Source organism: Doryrhamphus excisus, chromosome 13 (genome assembly GCF_030265055.1).
Source record: "Doryrhamphus excisus isolate RoL2022-K1 chromosome 13, RoL_Dexc_1.0, whole genome shotgun sequence".
NCBI classification, from domain to species: Eukaryota; Metazoa; Chordata; class Actinopteri; order Syngnathiformes; family Syngnathidae; genus Doryrhamphus; species Doryrhamphus excisus.
Genome location: NC_080478.1, coordinates 2,283,549 through 2,302,638, shown reverse-complemented (window position 1 = coordinate 2,302,638; position 19,090 = coordinate 2,283,549). Strand labels below are relative to the sequence as shown.

The window sequence follows — 19,090 nt, the reverse complement described above, 5'->3', positions numbered from 1 at the left end:
CAGTCTTGAAATTTAGTTTGGATCAAAAACAAACTTCCCGCAGCCGATTCCAGTGCCGATTGCTGGCCTCCATTTTTAAAAGTGAAGAACATCTGGATCTGCGCGTTACGTCATATCTGAGCATGCGCTGAAAGAACGCACCCGGGATCAATTTAAACAGGAAAATATCAAATTCAATCTTGCTAATATTTTATCATTAAACTGGGGAGATGTTTTATATAGATATATATTTTCTTTAATAAAAGTGGACTTATGAATGGCGTATAGAAGGGTTTAGATTGTGTTCCACAGATGGCGCTAATGCACACCAAAGCTGCTTGCCAACCGCCAATAAACAACAGAAGAAGAAGAACGCACCCTGACAACTTTCCGTTTGAGCGGGTACAAGATACCTCAATCGGATTGGGGAAAGGAATATTCCACCCCCGTGAATCCCATTATATGGTCATTTGGAATGGCACTTTTCTTTGGGAATGAGGCGTATACAAAGGTTACATTCTTTCCGTTTCAGCAAATAAACCGAATGGAATTGGAATATTTGGGTCCATGTATACGTGGCTATTGGAATATTTGGGTCCATGTATACGTGGCTATTGGAATATTTGGGTCCATGTATACGTGGCTATTGGAATATTTGGGTCCATGTATACGTGGCTATTGGAATATTTGGGTCCATGTATACGTGGCTATTGGAATATTTGGGTCCATGTATACGTGGCTATTGGAATATTTGGGTCCATGTATACGTGGCTATTGGAATATTTGGGTCCATGTATACGTGGCTATTGGAATATTTGGGTCCATGTATACGTGGCTATTGGAATATTTGGGTCCATGTATACGTGGCTATTGGAATATTTGGAATATTTGGGTCCATGTATACGTGGCTATTGGAATATTTGGAATATTTGGGTCCATGTATACGTGGCTATTGGAATATTTGGGTCCATGAACACGTGGCTATTGGAATATTTGGGTCCATGAATATGTGGCCTCGAAATAACGTCACAGTCATGATGGCAGTGGTTCGGAAAACTCGCAGCTTTTATATAGTTTATTATGTTTAATGGCAGCCGTATGCCAAAATCTTCAAAATGTTTTTTTTGTACATTAGCACTTAAAAGCTGTTTACACAAAAGCCAAGTAATTTAATACTTATAATACTTTTCCCAACTGTGTGTCCGTACACTGTTAGCAGAAGGAAAATCAAATGTTCTGCAGAGGTAGTCAGTGGTAGTAAATGTTTCACGAGACATTGGCGACGTGAGGAGGAAGACGATGACAAAGGCCAGAGCAGATTAAAAGAGCCAAGCCCCATCATCTCGGGAAACCAAGAGTGGCAAGTGATAGAATCCAGTTCTGCGTGTAGATGTACAAAAAAATACAGTGGATTCACCCGCCACCCATGTCTCTCTGTTGCTATAACAACTAGACACACGCTGCTGTCTGTTCCTGCCCTCGTTGCAAAGATCTTTCGCCGCAGCACAGAGCTCAACCAGCCTTCAGTCAGGTCTGCAGCAGGAGGATCATATTTCATATTCTACTCTACTTCTATCAAATGAATCCATATTTTATCATTGAACAGACTCAAATAGTCGTCAAGGTGAGCAGAGAAAGACTGTCAGCCAGGCCAACATAGCATAAAATAATTGAAACAAACATCAATTTGTACTTCGGTAAGACAAAAAAAATTAAATAAAAATTAATAATTAAAATAAAAATAACAACTTAAATTATATTAGGAAAGCAGGAAGTGAACAAATGTGACAGTTAGTGATTGTAAAAGTACCAGATGGAGGGGTAGGATTTAATAAGCTTTGCTTCTTCCTACTCCTTTTGGACATGCGGAACTGGGAACTGATTATGGGATGCACTCAATTGGAATCTGATGCATGTTTAAATGAAATTAAACCATTACCATTACCAAACATCATTAAAAATTCAACAAAACAAGACAAAAAAAACCCCAATGAAAATAAAATGGACTAAGTCTTTTAACAAAAATTACACTATTTAAAAATCATAATCAATCACATTATTTCTGATTCTGAATCTTGTCTGGACATTGACTGGAAAAAAACTGGGCTAAGATTTTTTTGGTCAAAACATAATGACGTTAGGTTCTACCGTTTTGTATTATTTATTTCATTTCATTTCATTTCATTTTTTATATCACAAAATGCCGAGAGCACAGATGGGCTGATAGATATTGATATTGATCAGATGGTGTCTTATACGGAACGTCTGACACACTCCCCATTCACTCCGCTATAGAACCAACACGCCCAGGTGATAGAGAGGAGGAAACCCAACACGAGGCCCGGAAAATTATGGACTTCATTTTTTATTGATCATGCGATGAATTAATGAGATTATTGTGGGAGGCCTATTGACAGGTGGTGTTGTTAAGGCCAGGGCGTGGTGTTACTGAGGAAATGTTACCATCAGCATCTGTTGTAAGCCGGCCTGCAGAATGCGTCATCCTTTTACCCCGAGGCCCCATCCACGTGTATTTTGGAGGAAACTGCACCCTTGTCGTCTTCCGCTCGCCGTCTAATAACAAGCTCTGTCCATCGACTTGAAACAAGAACATGCAGTAGGATGCAGACCTCCACCAGGGCCAAGCCCTCCATAAAATGTCTTGGGGGAACTTTAAACACAATTCATGACAAGAAAAAGCAAATGAGTCATTGTCCAAGTGTAGAAAACCTCGAATATCTTGCCATACATTCAAGTATTTGTGGATGTCCGTCATGATCACATTTGGGCTACCAAACACAGACTGCAATAACATCAGCTAACAATATCACATGAGCTAACAAAGCAAACAGTCCAACACACAACAACAACAACCAACCCTCCAAGTAGAAGTAGATAACGACCAAGCACTAAAACCAACACGTAACTAACTGTTTTTTTCCAAAGTGTCCGCAAGGTATTCTGGGTACTCCGGCCGCAACTCCTTTTGACACTGTATAGGGCCCTATCATTTTCAAGAAAAACAGAATTTACTGTTACGCTAAATCTCGCAGAAGTTGACATAATGTGAATGAAATGCTGTCTCTAACAGGAGAAGGAATGTTTTTGTGGGAAAAAAAATTCCGCAGCGGACTGTTCATTCTTGGCGGACAACTCCTGGAAAACCATAAATTCCAAAAACCTCCCACACTAAACTCGTCAAAGCAGACACCCGCAACACCGGATACGTTGGTGGGAAAACTTGGCGGCTGCCTGGCATCACGGCATCACGGCACACGTGCGACCAGATACGAGTAAGCCCGTCGACAAGGGACGCGCTTTGTTCCTAATTGGCGTGAGAATGAAAAATAGGATGTCAAATGTGGGGTCAATTGACGACAGCTTGTCACACTACAAACTTAATCGATGCTAGCATGGGTGATGGGTGCGCTCACGTTTCTATCGCATTTGATCGACTTATAACATCTTTAAAAAAAATTAAAAGGTAAAAATAAAAAACTAAAAAGGGAATTTGAAAAAAAATCAAACTAATTAGAAATTTCATAAGCCTCTAAATATAGATAGTGAGATATTGGATGTACAATAATAATAATCAATAACTTAGTGTTCTGTTAAAAAGGTTTTCATGTCACATTTCTTACGCCACAAACCAAAAGGCTCAGATTTACCTGTCCACACACAAACGCTCGGTTTTTTTTTCAATTATGCAAATAGATAGACGACTACTGGGGGTGTCTTGCCTTGGGTTCTGCTGGGCCGGTGGTGCACGTGAGGTCAATCTAACGGGTTGGTGATTTAATAATGGAACGCCAGGACTTGGAATTGTTTACCTCAGGCTTAAAGTTCATCACAGACCAGAGCCAAAATTAATCTAAAGTTCTTCCACTTGGTTTCCACGGACATATAAGGGAAAGCAGGGAGACTGAGACAAGAGGTCTTGTGATCAGATGGAATGTGTTCTGATCCAGATCCTGTTGAATTGCTGCACAAGTGTCGGTGCGTGTGAATTTCAACAAGCTGATGGACCGGGCCACGTAAAGGAAAGTGTGTGTTTGCAGAGAGAGAGAGAGAGAGAGAGAGAGGGAGCATTCGCTAATTGACAAATGCCTCAAACTTGGCGGAAGTCAAGTTTTCTCTGAGTATCTCCATGTCATACTGTAGTGGCTATACTGTATTATAGATGGGGATGGGAGTACATCGAGTGATAATTTTTTTTTTTTAGCAGCAGCATTGGTTTTGACAAAAGGTAAGTTATTGCACTGGCTTGATGTTGCAGCTCCTAAAACGGGGGTGCCCAAAGTGTTTGTCATCGTCAGCACACTTAAACAAGAAAAAAAGGATACATTTTCAGAGAATAAAGTCCAAATATTACGATAATAAAGGAGAAAAAATGTGTAATCTTACAACAAAAAAGTCCAACTATTAATTTGTTAAATAACTAAATACATAACAATGACAAAACAAAAAAACAAGCAAAAAAGGAGAGAAAGTTCACAGTAAAAAAATATATATATATAAAAAAATCATAACACAAAGCATGACTCTCTCTCCAAATCAGGCCGGGGGTCACTTCCACAGCGCCCCCACTCCGGCCGGCCGGCGATGAAGAGGAGCACGGCGGCATCATTCTGAGGAGGTGAGAAATGTGTGGAGCTGTGCGAAGGAGAACGTGTGACGCTGAAGCAGGGAGGTGTTAGGTGGCGCTCACGCAACGCTATCGTGTGTGCAAACGATGGACCTGAAGTCGTTTTCGTCAGGGGCCATTTACCATTCCATGACAGACAGAATCTTTGGAGTGCCTTTGACGTTACTTCTGCCGTGGGCTTGTTTGTTGCTGAACAAGATTTGGGCAACGGAAGAATGACATTCCGGTGCATGATATGAATATATAATATTATAGGAATACAATGGGGGTGCTTTCAGAGCAACATGTACAATAAAAGTGAGTGATGTTCCACATCAATTAGTTGTAGCTCCAACAGCAATCTGCATATGGCTTCAGTGGCCATTGCTCACTACTACTGCTACTACTACCAGGGACTACGCTGTAGTATAATTCTACCAGTACAACAAAGGGTTAGGGTAGTTTTCCACCAAACACACTGCAAAAGAATCTGCATGGCAACACTGTGCCCTTCTTACCCTTGAGCAGCGGCAAGGGCGTGAGCTCTATGGGTTTGCCCTGAGAGCGGAACTGGGACGAACTCTGCGACCGCTTCTGCTTGGCCTTCCTGACAGACTTCCGTGAAAATCCGTCCACTTTGTCCACAGATGGAGACGTGGTGGCTGGCGAGGACATAGCCCTGCTGGGGGGGGGACACAGACAAAGATACTGCATGTGAGGCATACATTAGAAGAAAGTTATGTGGAAAGTGATATTGTCATGAAATATCAAAGCAAAGCATGGTCAAACACACACATGTAGCACATGTACCACATGTACCACATGTAGCACATGTACCACATGTAGCACATGTACCACATGTACCACATGTAGCACATGTACCACATGTACCACATGTAGCACATGTACCACATTTCTAGCGCTCAATAAAAAATATTTACAGTGTTAACATTATTAGAGCCCTCTAGACATAAAATAACACCCCTATAGTCATCTTTAGTATTCTAGTCACCATTTTAGCCAATATTATAGATATAGTAAATATAGACTGACACGTTTGGGAGAGTTCCTTGTTTCTTTGATTTGTTTTTACTTCCGGGATTTCTTGAGTTTGTGACAATTTACACTCTGGTTGGAGTTTTCCCAAAACTCCCAAAAGTTGAGTTTTTAAAGACAGAAACTCATGTTAGCATGTGGACGAGAGTTAAAATAAGCTTTTAAAATATCCATGCTCATGCATCTCTCAATTGCACAAATTAGACAATGACATCAGCCGCCCCACGGCACCACAGATAGATTACAGTCCTGTGGGGAAACTGGATGTCTTAAAAGTTTTCACATTTGCTATACAATGTTTAATACGGATAAATTGTGTGCACAGAAATGCGGTGATTGGTCACATTCCAGGAAGTTTGGACCTTAGATAGGGCAGGCCACTTTCCTACCTTCCCTGCGACATTCATACACACAAACGGAGACTTGCACACAAACACACAATGGACACACTTATGAGACTTGGAGTCGCCCGCCACAAGGGGAGGAAGCTGAGGAAACCTTCATGATTGTGTTGGAGCCGCTGATTACATCAAACAAAGCAAGCACACAAACCAACCACACTTCTTTATGCAACAGTTCTTTTTATTTTTTAGCTAAAATACATGAAGACAGAAATCAACACTTTTAGCAACAAGGCGCTGGAGTTTTCTTTACTCTCCAGTTCAACCTGTTAAAACCAAGGAGGCCTACTTCATCATTTTTAATTTCTTAAAAACTGCCTAAATGGCCTAAAATGTAAGTTTCATCCTTTCTCCTGTTGGTGGTGCTGCTGTAAGGAGGCCTATCGCCATGGCAATCTGTCTGCAAGGAGCTACCATATTTGATTAAAAGGTAATGAGGCAGCAGCACGAATGAACACGCCTGGCAGTCGTGAAGAGCAACAGGTGATGGCAGCCAGCGGAGGTTCTGACCCCCATGACACCTCTGGATGAGATGCTTATGTAAGACAAATGGGACGCTGCGGGCCGAACTCCAAAGCTCAGCCGCGACCGATGCTTGCAACGGGAAGAGTGCTACCTGTCAATCATGATCTGCACGGAAACATGAGGACACTTCATCCATCCAGCTGTAGGAAGCTGTAGCTTTCTTTCTACTTGTAACGATAAATTGGCATAGGACAGTGCCAAGCTTTAATTAACACTTTAGTTAGAAAGCGTCCGCTGAGCATGTTGGGTACACCAATACCCAATATAGAGTAATCCCTCATTTATCTCGGTTAATTGGTTGTAGACCTGACCGCTATAAGTCAATTAGGACTCTAAATGGAATATTTTTGTAGTCAGCATAGAAAACCTGCTCATGCCCTTCTAAATATGTTTTATTGTTTTACATTATTAGAGTCATCTAGACAGAAAATAACACCCAGTCACTTTTACACATGTATCACCCAATATAGTAGACATAATAATCCTAAATACGACACTATAGACAATTAATTAAGACAAAAAAAAAACTCACGTTAGCATTGACAGCGTACTTCCTGCGGTGGCTAACATTACCAGTGTAGCATACATGCCGCTTCATTAACAAGCAGGCAACATTCACACAGGAGATGCTGTTGGCCACAACTCACACCAGTCCCTCGCATTCGCCACCCTGCTAACAGTCAGCTAAATATAGTCAACTCTAGCTAGCCGACATCACATACATCACAACCCACCGCCACAGATACATTGCACGCCTGTGGGAAACTTCTACATTTTTAGTGACAGGTGTCACAGTGGGTCCCGGCATCATTTCTTGTTGTCCGTGAAGCCAAAATCAGTCCGAGTGTGACATCACCATCAATCTGGTATTACCTAACAGTGCCACAACGCTAAGAAAGGCACGGCTGTGACGTACAGCATGGCACGATAGGCCCTGGTTTCCTTCAGCAATCCCAATCAAAGGTCCAAAGATAGAAGTCGCCTTAATGAGTACTAATCAATACATCCGGTGGCGTGGCAACTACCAATGTTAAGTCTTTTAAAAAGAAAAAAAGAAAAGGAAGTAGCGGCAATTCATTGGTGTTATCAGTAAGAATGTTATCATTGCCATTATTAATGAAGGGTGCATCTTTGGCAAGTTGATTGACTCATGACAAAAATCTATAAACTATTAACCTTGTGTTAACTTTATGGACGTTACTACCGATGGAGAATCTTCACCATTGCATTGGGATTATTTCTAATTTCCTACCATTCAACAGAAATGATCTCATATATTTTACTTCTATTAACAATCAACAGCAGCCGTCTAATGATCAAATAACTCAATTCCTTGATAAGGCATCAATGACATGTATAGAAAATAATACACGACTTCTGATATTGCATCAATGAAATGAATATTTGATGACCTCAAAGTGTTTGCATCATCAATCTTCCCCTCGGACAGCAAGACTTGCTAAAAGTGATTTTCCAAATAAGAGGGACCCTGTAGAAGACAGCAGGCTGCACCTACCTATGCAGAGGGGCATTGGCCTCCCCATGTCCAACCATCAGTGCCTCACTTTGGATGTGTCGCTGGCGGGTGGTAGGCTAATAGCGGAGAGCGTCCGATGCAACAACAACAACAACAACTACACAATAAGACATGAAGAGAAAACAGGAGGTAGAGCACAAAGATGTCCAGGCACAGCAGCCATTCCCTCCGATGTGTCTTACATAAGCAGCCTGATGACATCACAGCCTGGCAGGGAGGGAGGGAGGGAGGGATTAAGGAGGAACAGGAGGAAGGTGGAGAGGGGAGGGCCGCCAGCAAGAGTGAAACAGAGAGGAAGAGGAGGGAAGAGCAGCTCCACAGGAAGGCAGCAGGGTGGAATCAACAACACATCATGCAGAAAGGGACGTGAGCGGGGATGAATAAGATGGCCTGCGGGTCCGAAGACAAAAGAACCCCGAGCGCAAATCAAATATGGTGTCATTTTCATATCTTTTATGCCGCGCCTCACCGTTTCCTCCCAAACGTAAACACCGACAACTGCGATAAATGACATTTTTTGTTCATTTACATGCCAGTGTCTTCATAGAGATGTTACGCTATCAATTCATTCATTTTCTACCGCTTATCCTCACGAGGGTCGCAGGGGTATGCTGGAGCCTATCCCAGCAGTCTTTGGCAGGGTACACCCTTGACTGGTCGGCAGCCAATCACAGATATCTTATAAAAAGACAAAAAAAAAGCAGTTTACTGTGCACATTTTCCACAACTATCCTTTGTCAGTCTATCGGTGCCAACAATTCAATCAACTTTGTTTACACATTTTGCCTGAGTCACGCTTTTTTTTTTAACCACATTGACATTTTGTCTCTACAACAAACAAGCAATGCGGTTCGTTCCGTGCTAGTTTTAGCCCCACGGGGAAGCTTTGTAGCGGCCCTCCACAAATAAATGTGGACTGCAACAAATAGATTTAGCACAACACGTCCGCCCTCGCTATTACAGACATTCCAAAAGGCACCGTTTGTTGGTACAAGTCCATAGGCTTGGTAGCTTCTTAACACGCCTCATAAAAACACATTCACTGGCTGTCATGTACATTTTGGCCAATCAGGAGCTTGAAGTTGACTTTGGCTATGTTCATAATGCAAGTCAATAGCCATGTTTTCATGAGGAGTTTTTCTCTTTCAGAATGACTTTTCCGAAAACAATGGTATCCATGGAAAGGAATATTCCAATCTCTTGTCTACATGCGCCGCTATAATCAACCAGAATAGTCCATGGGGCATGCCCAGTAAAACGTAAACACCAACATCACGTGATACCGACTTCCCCGACTTTTTCTTTCACTTGTTGGAATAACTCCGTATTGCCAGTTTTTCCTTCGTCCAGTCTTGAAATTTAGTTTGGATCAAAAACAAACTTTGCTTAGCAGTCCAGTGCCGATTGCTGGCCTCCATTTTTAAAAGTGAAGAACGTCTGGATCTGCGTGTTACGTCATATCTGAGCATGCGCTGAAAGAACGCACCCGGGATCAATTCAAACAGGAAAAGATCAAATTCAATCTTGCTAATATTTTATCATTAAACTCTGGACATGTTTTATATAGATATATATTTTCTTTTTTAATAAAAGTGGACTTGTGAATGGCGTATAGAAGGGTTTAGATTCTGTTCCACAGATGGCGCTAATGCACACCAAAGCTGCTTGCCAACCGCCAATAAACAACAGAAGAAGAACGCACCCTGACAATTAAAGTACTCACCGACGTAGGCAAAAGTACTTTTCATCCGCAAATTATTTTTAAAATAGGTGTTAGTGAAGCAGCTCTTGTCATGTCTCACCAGTCCTGCCTCAGACATCCACCCACGCGCCTCGGAACAGACGTGGCAACAAGTTGTCTAAGAACTACCATTGCCAAAATTGTTGCCCTCTTGCTTCTAAATCTCCTACATGGAATCCTTTGGTTGAAAAAAAAAATAACAATTCAATAAATCACTATGATGTCTATTCTTTATGCTATGATTTGAAATACTGTAGACTACTTTTTTATATGTAGTATCGGATGGGTATCACAGGTACTAGCCTGAGTTCTCCCCAGTGTTGGATTGGAAATGAAATCAAATGGCATCACATGTCACTAGAGCACACACTTTCCAGACGCTTTACGTTCACAAGAACAAGACGCATTTGTTTGGTAATGTGAACAACCGCGTAAATAAATCAATCGAACGTATTGAACGTCGCACCGCTTTATCAATATAGTGATACGCCGCTGATACAAATTTTAAGACCAGTTGAAAAACGACTAGAATTGACATTTTGCACCGTTGGGTGTTAAGGAGGTTCAACGTAGAGCTTCAAGAAGCAAAAAGAAGAAATGTGAGAGAAACAAAAACACGACTTCATGAGCTCATCAAAAGTTTTCAAAGCCAAAATATTGACAGAAATGTGGATTCAGTATCATTTTGTGTCAGGTTTTCACTCTATTAAGAAATCTTTCTCTCATTGGACGTGTTCGGATTGTTGAGCGGCATAAGCAAAGCTCCTCACAGGGCGCCATAGCTGCCCAGGTTGGACATAGTAAGACAGTCTTTCCAACATTTTTCAAAGCTCCTGAGGGTTATGGAACAGAAAAGGCAAGTGGTAGACCCAAAAAATTAAAAAAAATTCACTGGCCCTCGGCCGGAGGATCCCCTTTGGCTGTCCGTCAAGACACGAGACGATCCTCGGCCCAAATGAAAGTGGTTACTGGTGCCGAGTGCAGTCCAATAACCATAAACAGCATCTGTAAAAGAAGAACAAACTTCTTGGCCTGTTTGGAGCCGCCAAAGTGGGACATTGAAAGGTTGAATAAAGTTTTATTCTCCGATGCACCCTTGATGTTTGGGATGGTTTCCAACACTACCGGCATGACTGGGAACCATCATGATCTGGGGTGCTTTTTCCTTCAATGGAACAATGGAGCTGAGGGTTGTGCAGGGGCGCCAAACGGCCAACGGCTGTGTGGAGATATTGCAGGGGGGCACCCCACATGACTGAAGGCCCTCCTCTGTGTGGTCAACGTCGCAGTTCACAATGCCCGTCTGACAAAAGTACTTGGTCCAAAAGAGTAACGTTGTTCCTCTGGGAGATCTCGCGTGTTCCCATGATCTGAATCCAATTGAGAACATCAGGGGATGGATGGTAAAGGAAGTTGACAAAAACGGACATCAGTTCCAGAGAGTGGACCCCCTCTGTGAGGCCATCTTCACCACCTGAGCAACATTCCCACGAGCCTCCATGGAAACCGTGGCATCAAACATGTCCAAACCAATTTTTGAGGTGAGAACAAGAATGGAACAGCTACAGGAGGTTTCAGGGTTTGTTGTCTTTTAGCTATGGTTAGCTAAAGTTTTGATCAGCTGATGAATAGTCTCTTTTAGTTGAATGGTTGTTTGCAATCATTTGTTTCAACTATGTATTTTTATCTCACTCCTATGTCTTCTTTTGGCATTTTAACGCCCTGCTTAAGATGGCCGGAAATTTTAATCATGAGTGTATGCTAATAAATCACATGTACATTATTTTTAAACATTGTACACTTACAGGGGGACCAGGAAAGAGTGTTTTTTTTAATTGAATCAGCCCTGCAATTTAAATTCTCATAACAGACACAATAATCCCTAATAAAAACACAGGCTAATGTTGCTGCATTAGCCCATGAAAAGCAAAACTCAACTCTGAACCTACAACGTCACTTCCTGTCTGCCCGCCATTGCAACACATACCAGCATGAGTCTTATTTATGTATTAAATGACTTATTGACTCTTATGTATACCATATTGGGTAATACAAGTGTAAAGGTGACTATATTTCATGTCTATAGGACTCTAATAATGTTTAAAAAAATTGTATTTAAGGGCCTAAACCGGTTTTCTACTAAAATATACAAAGTACAAAAATATTTCATTTATCCTACTTCTCTGAAATTCACTTATCACGGCCTGGTCTGGAACCAAATAACAGCAATAAACAAGGGATTACTGTACAAGTCATCAATGCAACACAACAGGTGGTCCTCAGATTACGTACGAGTTCCATTTGGGTGAAAATCTGAATTTATACCTAATTGATAGCTAAATGAACTAAGTTACCGCATCCATTGATTTTCTAATTAAATGTACACAAGTACACACAATCTATACTGCAAAACCGCTGCTCAAGCTCTGCTGCTGATCCTCACCAACGTCGCTGGGGTATGCTGGAGGAGCCTATCCCAGTTGAATTCGGGCGGGAGGCGGCGTACACTCTGGACTGTTGGCCCGTCAATCACAGGGCACATATAGACAATCTTTTAGTCGCCAAACATGCATGATTTGGGACTGTGGGAGGAAACCTACAACATGCAAACGCCACACAATGATTGCAAAGCGTTGGTGATGCAAGGCGGCACCAAGACTACTTCCTTCAATACTGGACTCACAGGAAAACCAGACCTTTTCTATCGTACAAGACGCCACAATCAAACTTGTGGAGCCCCACTGTATGTAACTTTAATATACAAGAGCGTGTTCGCAACCACAAAACGTTGTAAACTCAGGATAACCTCTTTTGTGTTTTATCAAGTAGATAGAACTGATTTAGCGCCGTCCTGTCCAATAAAGGCCGTCAAGGAGATGACAGCACCTATAAATCATAAATTAACATTGATTCATAATGGCATCATGTTCACAGTCACAAAACAATTAACTAAAACAAAGACACACACACACACAGGGCTGATAAGAAGGCGGCCATTAGTCCATCCTAGTGCTCATATAAACACTGGAGACTTTGAATGTCCAATACAGTCCAAATGGTCCAACACACCTTCACAAAGTGACAATGACATCACATGATGCACCACATGATGCCACAGTGGCCTTATTGTATTAATGCTTGCATCCAGTACACCTTCATCTGTAACTTAGGACATTTAAAGCATTTCCCACATTTTCAAACCACCACGCATTCGCCATTTGATAGAAATTGGTTCAATTGTCAACAATGGAACATCAGCCACCAATGGAAGGAAAGCGTCCCCGCCACGGACTCGAACACCGTGCACAATAAAGATATCAATTGACCGTGCAATAAGGAAGAGTTTGTGTATTTACACATCGACTAGCTTTAGCAGCGGATTGCACCATGAGGGGCAGAGCTGAGCAGCAGAGCTCATGTTGGGCCCGTCGGCAGCACAACACTCCTAACTTGACAGCTAGCGTTAGCCAGCTAGCACTGTTAGCCTCCCGATTTACTCTTTCAAGGAATTCGCCTCGTTTATCGCTAGCTAGTTGCCTTCTGTGCGCACATGAAGCACGTTTGTATTGTTAGGATGGACTCCATCCATGCATTAATGACAAGGAGCGCACCTAAAGAGAGAAAATGTCATTGTAGTTCGCTAGCAAGCGGCTAGCGCGGGTTAGCCCAAGTTGAAGCTAACCCTTAGCATGCTAGTCATCGGCAAGCATTCATAGCACCTTGCAAAGGAAACACAGCACATAGAAACACGAACAAACATGTAGTCTAGGTCACCGTATGTGCTAAATAACTTTACCTGGGCGGGTTCGGGCGATCGCCCATCATCCCAGATGTAAATACACAGGCAGTGCTAATGCTGCTAGCGATAGCTCACAGACTGACTGGGCGATGGGCTGGACGCTCAGTCCCAGAGTCCAGACAAGCCGCTCTTAGCGCTCCGGTGGGGGGTACTTTACCTTGATCCTCTGCGGTTCGCGACGGAGACGGCGGCGAGGAGGAGTTATCCTATGTTTGGGAATCTAGCGGGGGCTACGTGCGGGGCTACCTCCAGCTCGGTGCGAACAGCCTTTGCCAAGCAGCGGCGGAACAGCGGCAGAATGTCGGCCTCCAACAGCCTATGTAGCCTCCTTCGAACCGAGCAGCCCTTAAACTCCCATCAACAACGAAACGCGGCCGTGTGGAAGCGATTGCGTTTGGCGCTATTACATTCCACCATGAAGTCTCGGATGGTGTCGGTATTCTCCTATTCTGGATCTTCTCAGCCTATTGTCAACACTGCTGGGCTGACACCACGGCACACATAACACAAGCACACTAACGTGCTCGGCGGCGCTGGGAGCGTCCCGACACGCTGATTGGACCCTGCCGCGGATAACGGCGATGGCGATTGGACGAGGCGGCGCGTCAGTCAGCCGGACGGGCGGGCGCAGGCTGTGAAGCCGTGGGTTCGGTGGAGGAGCAGCGAAGAGGAAGGAGATGGAGGCTGGAAGCAAAGTGCACTTTGGGAGCGTTCGGCTCCTCCACTCAGCGCGCCGGAATGAGGCTAAACCCGTGCGAGGCCCTGCCCCGCTGCTCCGTCGCCGCTCTTCGCCCGGGCGAACCGCAAGAGTCCGGGGATCCGCAATAGAGGATGTCTGCATGTCCGCTATCAGATCAAAGAGGACGTTAGGAAGGATGTTGCGTAACGAGTCAGATAGATTTGATTTGACATGATTGCTTTCTGGGAGCTGGTGGTGCTGCTCAGCCCTTTCTCTTTTCCGTATTTTGTTCCCCCTAATCATCACCCCTGACTGCCTGACTGACACCTGATCTAGCAGTGTTGGCTAAACCAACACAACTCCACTCACAATTCCATCATTTTCCTCATTTAATGTCATCCTGGCGTTCTTGAGCCGCATGGATAATGCTCTCCAACCTGTTTAAGGATGTATACCTTGGGAAATTCAGCATTCAACAGAGGGTCATGGACTCAAACCACTATCTCGCAGTGTGTGATCACCTTGTGCTGATGGTACCATGAACAAAAATGATCTAAAGGCGTTTTACTACTTCTCGAATGATTCAGACCGTTCCAAAGTTCAATTTCCCAACTCATTTTTAGACTTTTAGCCTTCCCGGTACATTGCGCTATATCATGCTCGGTGTTAGCAGGCTAATGTTAGCATTACTAGCGTTTTTTGCTATTTTTATGGTAGACATATTTATAAACAATCATGCTAGATGTGAGCATTCTTACGTTAGCATTGCTAACATGTTAACATTAGCATCTTAACATTTTTATAGGAAGTCACATATACTTTACCTCTATCATGTTCGGTGTCAGCATGCTAACATTAGTATGATAGCATTGTTTACATGCTAACAGTAGCATAGTAACATTTTTATAGGAAGTCACATATACTTAACCCCTATCATGTTCGGTGTTGGCATGCTAACATTAGTATGATAGCATTGTTAACATGCTAACAGTAGCATAGTAACATTTTTATAGGAAGTCACATATACTTTACCCCTATCATGTTCAGTGTTGGAAATGCTAACATTAGTATGCTAGCCTTGTATGTTAGTATGCTAACAGTAGCATAGTAGCATTTTTAGCCCTTTTTACAGCTAGACACATATTTACCACTATTTTGCTAGGTGTTACCATTGCTAACATTAGCAATGTAAATATGTAGGTAAAATAAATGTATAACTAATATTTAAATCACAATACGGGGGAACTATAGTGCTTGCCGGAGGTCTGCGGTCTCCCGGGGGCTTTTCCAGTTCAAGAGTAGTCCAGACGGAAGCCGTAAATTAGCCTCACACACTTCCAGTATAAAATGTATCGGTGCTTACCACTAACGAATGATAATGTAAGATGATCTAGTGCTTCTGTAACCAAACATCTCAGCACAAAATAAATCTTAAAAATCCAGACGGTGATCCAGATCGCTCCCAAAATGTATTCTTCCATATCCCGTTTCTGACAATTCCTGCAAAGCTCATCCAAACAAACAGATAAACGCCAGTAAAAACATAATAATAATAATATACATTTTATTTGTTGGCGCCCTTCAAAACACCCAAGGTCACCGTACACGCAGAAATAGACACAGAACACAATATCAGATAAAATAGTAAAGCAGGGGTGGGCAAATATTTGGACTCGTGGGTCGCATTGAGTTAACAAAATTGTCTGGGGGTCTGAAATATATATTTAACACACCTTGAATTACTTTTTTCAGGAGCACTTTAACTTTTTGTTTTTTTTTAACTAAATAAGACATCTGACTTGCAAGTCATGTTGCCAGTTGGCGGGCCGGATTCAAACGCGTGGTGGGCCGCATGTGGCCCCCGGGCCATAGTTTGCCCATCCCTGTAATAAAGCAAGTAAAAGACAAGCAAAACAAAGGTCAGGAGGGGTAAACGGTTTCAAACAGGTGAGTTTGAAGGTGTCAACAGAGTCCAGTAAACGGATGTGTCGTGGTATTCCAGTATTCCAGGGAATATTCCAAAGTCTCGGGGCTGAGCAGCTGAAAACCCGAGCACCAAAAGTAGTCAAATTAAAGTGAGGCGTGGAGGGAATAATAATAATAATAATAATAATAACAACAGGGATCCACTGGCCTTCATTTTGTTAGCAAAACTAAATATTTCAACAATGGAAGAAACGTCAGCGCTGATGCAGCAAAGCAAAGCAACGTGACATCGACCACAGCCGTGTCTTTAAAAGCCACTTTCACAATTCAAATGTACTTTAAATCTTATAAAATGTACTTTAAATCTTATATAAATGTACTTTAAACCTTATATAAATGTACTTTAAACCTTATATAAATGTTTTCTATGAGGTCTGGTTTTCACTTTCAGAGCCGAAGCACTTTTCATGGACTCCTTTTTCCCCGCCGTTAGCTCCTCCCCTCCCGGCTTCCACTGCAACAGCTGAGCGTCCTCTCCCCCGGTGACCAGCGCACCTCCGGACGCGTCCCACAGGAAGCAGCGCACGGTGGAGGCGTGTCCGCCGTCGAGGCTCGTGAGCAGACGGAGCCCGTCGCCATCGCACTCCATCAAGTGAAGGTCGCCGCCGTTGTCGCCACCGACCACCAGCAGCTTGTGGGCGTCCTCCAGCCACGCCCCTCCCACCAAGTAATCCAGGCCGCCCCCGGGGGCCGCGGGCACCAGGCTGCGTGCGTCCCGGCAGCTGAAGACGGTGAGGGGTTCCTCGGTGTCCAGCTGTCTCAGGTCCCACAGGTGCAGACCCTCATCGTGGCCCAGACACAGCAGGCGGCTGTAGTCATCGGCGCACCAGCACACGGCGCTGGCGGAGGAGTCGCTGTTACAAGTCGCCAGCAGCGCCTCGTCCTCCGTCGCCCGGCTCAGGTCAAACACGTTGACGAGACCGTCGGTGGAGCAGGAAGCCATGCGGTCCTTGTCGCCGGGGTGGAAGCGCACCTGCGTGATGTCATCGCTGTGTGACTCGGAGTACACCCCCAGGAGGGACGCACCGGGCTTCCTGGCGTCCCAGAACACCAGGAAGCTGTCCTCCTTGTTCACCTGCTCCGTGCCGGCGCACAGCAGCAAGTCGCCGCAGCTCAGGTCGAAGCTGCAGAAGCTGTGGGACGAGTCGCCTCGAAACAGCTGGGCGGCGTCTGTCCCGGGGCGGCGAGCGTCCCACGCCCGCACCGTCCCGTCCGCGGAAGCCGAGTAGACAAGGTGCGGGGAGGTGTGAGCGAAGGTGAGACCGCACAAAGGTCCACTGTGACCACGGTACTCGCCCTGCAGCTTCAGCGTGTCCTTGTTGTGTACGTGGACGGCCATGTTGGAGCACGAAACCGCCAACCCGCCTTGTGGCTGAAGGGCCATGCCGAGCAGGTAGGTAGGCTTCTCGGGACGACATCGCCGAGCGATGGACAAACTTGTCAACTTCTTCTCCAAAGCGTCCATGACGACATCCAAACATCCAAACACCTTCACCTTCAGAGAATTATTAAACAATGTTAGCCGCTCTGCTAAACTGTTTTGACAAATAGTATCAATAAACTGTTATGGATTTATTTATTTAAGCCCTCACAGGGAACATTGAAAGCAGCAGAAAATATATATATTATATAATTTCGGACAAACCAAAGTGATTTACGTGGATGAAAGTAACGCCAATTAGCATACAGCATCAAACAGTATTAGCAACCGTACCGACTAGCTACAAATATGATATTTGAGTAAATATACCTTATTTCCTCCGCGTTCAAAACACCCGCCAACTCTTTAATTCACCGACGACGACATTTTTCTATTATTTTCTAGTCTAACCACCTCCTACAAGAACAATTAAGTCGCTTATATAAATACGGCCCGTTACCCCTGCTGACTGTCTTGGCTGTTTGCTAAAATGGGCATGGAGGACGACCGTGTTACAGTCTTTAAAGGCCGGAACAACATCCGTCCAAACAAAGGTTCCGCATCGCCCAAACTAGCAAAGATTATGTATCATTTTGTTTTTAAACAAAGTTCTGACTGTTGTTATTATTATATAATGTCATTCTATTTTATTAGGTGTTATTCATTTGTGTTATGATGTGTTCTTTGTTTAGCAAAGAAAAAACTTCGCGAAGTTGTGAATCCAAAGATGTCCTTTAGATGGCAGCAGTGTCTTCTCATCAACGTTTCAATGCTGAGCAACCCTTTTTTGGTCTTCAACTGAAGCACCTAAATCCTAAATGTTTACTGTATAAAAGTTGACTTTAATATTCAGGTACATTCTTTACGACCAGAAGTCCAAAATGCTCACCTCGCCTCAGCTGAGAACTTGGAAAAGAATTAAAGCGCAAACTTTCAATGTTTTTTAACCCAGCAAAGTCTTCATCTACCTCAGTCCCACTTCAGTGCTTCCCTCAGGAGGAGCTCAAGATGAAGAAGCCAGCATCTGGAGTGTCTCAGTAGCAGCGCCAAGTGGAAAGCTGGCCAGAAGACAAAACCACTTGACCACAGGTCCATCCACATGTGAGCGAATGAAGCAGCTGGAGTGTCCGAGCTGGAGTGGTGACGTCATCAAAACCTCCATCTATGGTGATGTACCACTAAACGTCCCTGCGTGAGACACAACCAGATGATGGACGAGCAGACATTGCATGATAGTTGGATGTTCATGTTCATGCAGCTGTGTCCTCACTTCCTGTTCTTTGTGAAGGTCAAGGAATGTCACATGATCATAACTTGGCGCAGAGGATCTCAGGACCAGATAT

General features: G+C 43.7%; 2 protein-coding genes across 4 annotated transcripts in view; both read right to left on the bottom strand.

Moving 5' to 3' along the window:
* Positions 1-13,784, bottom strand: part of LOC131140088 (serine/threonine-protein phosphatase 2A 56 kDa regulatory subunit epsilon isoform) — a 29,216-nt gene extending 15,432 nt beyond the window's left edge. The window contains exons 1-2 of one of the 2 annotated variants that reach the window (XM_058090191.1): positions 13,660-13,784; positions 5,122-5,285 (exon numbers count right to left, since the gene is read on the bottom strand). In XM_058090191.1, the coding sequence (XP_057946174.1) occupies positions 5,122-5,285; positions 13,660-13,688 (193 nt within the window). In that variant the 5' untranslated portion in view covers positions 13,689-13,784. Of the gene's footprint in view, positions 1-5,121; positions 5,286-8,101; positions 8,306-13,659 lie in introns of those variants that run through there. The other variant, XM_058090190.1, reaches the window with a different exon arrangement.
* A 2,101-nt stretch (positions 13,785-15,885) lies between these two features.
* Positions 15,886-18,249, bottom strand: LOC131140320 (WD repeat-containing protein 89-like). 2 transcript variants are annotated; one of them, XM_058090605.1, is made up of 2 exons: positions 18,078-18,249; positions 15,886-17,822 (listed from the first exon to the last, which is right to left on the bottom strand). In XM_058090605.1, the coding sequence occupies exon 2, from the start codon at positions 17,790-17,792 to the stop codon at positions 16,671-16,673; it is 1,122 nt and encodes a 373-aa protein (XP_057946588.1). In that variant the 5' UTR covers positions 17,793-17,822; positions 18,078-18,249; the 3' UTR covers positions 15,886-16,670. The 2 variants fall into 2 exon arrangements, with proteins under 2 accessions (XP_057946588.1, XP_057946590.1); XM_058090607.1 differs by having other exon boundaries at positions 15,886-17,816.
* Between the last annotated feature and the right edge of the window lie 841 nt (positions 18,250-19,090).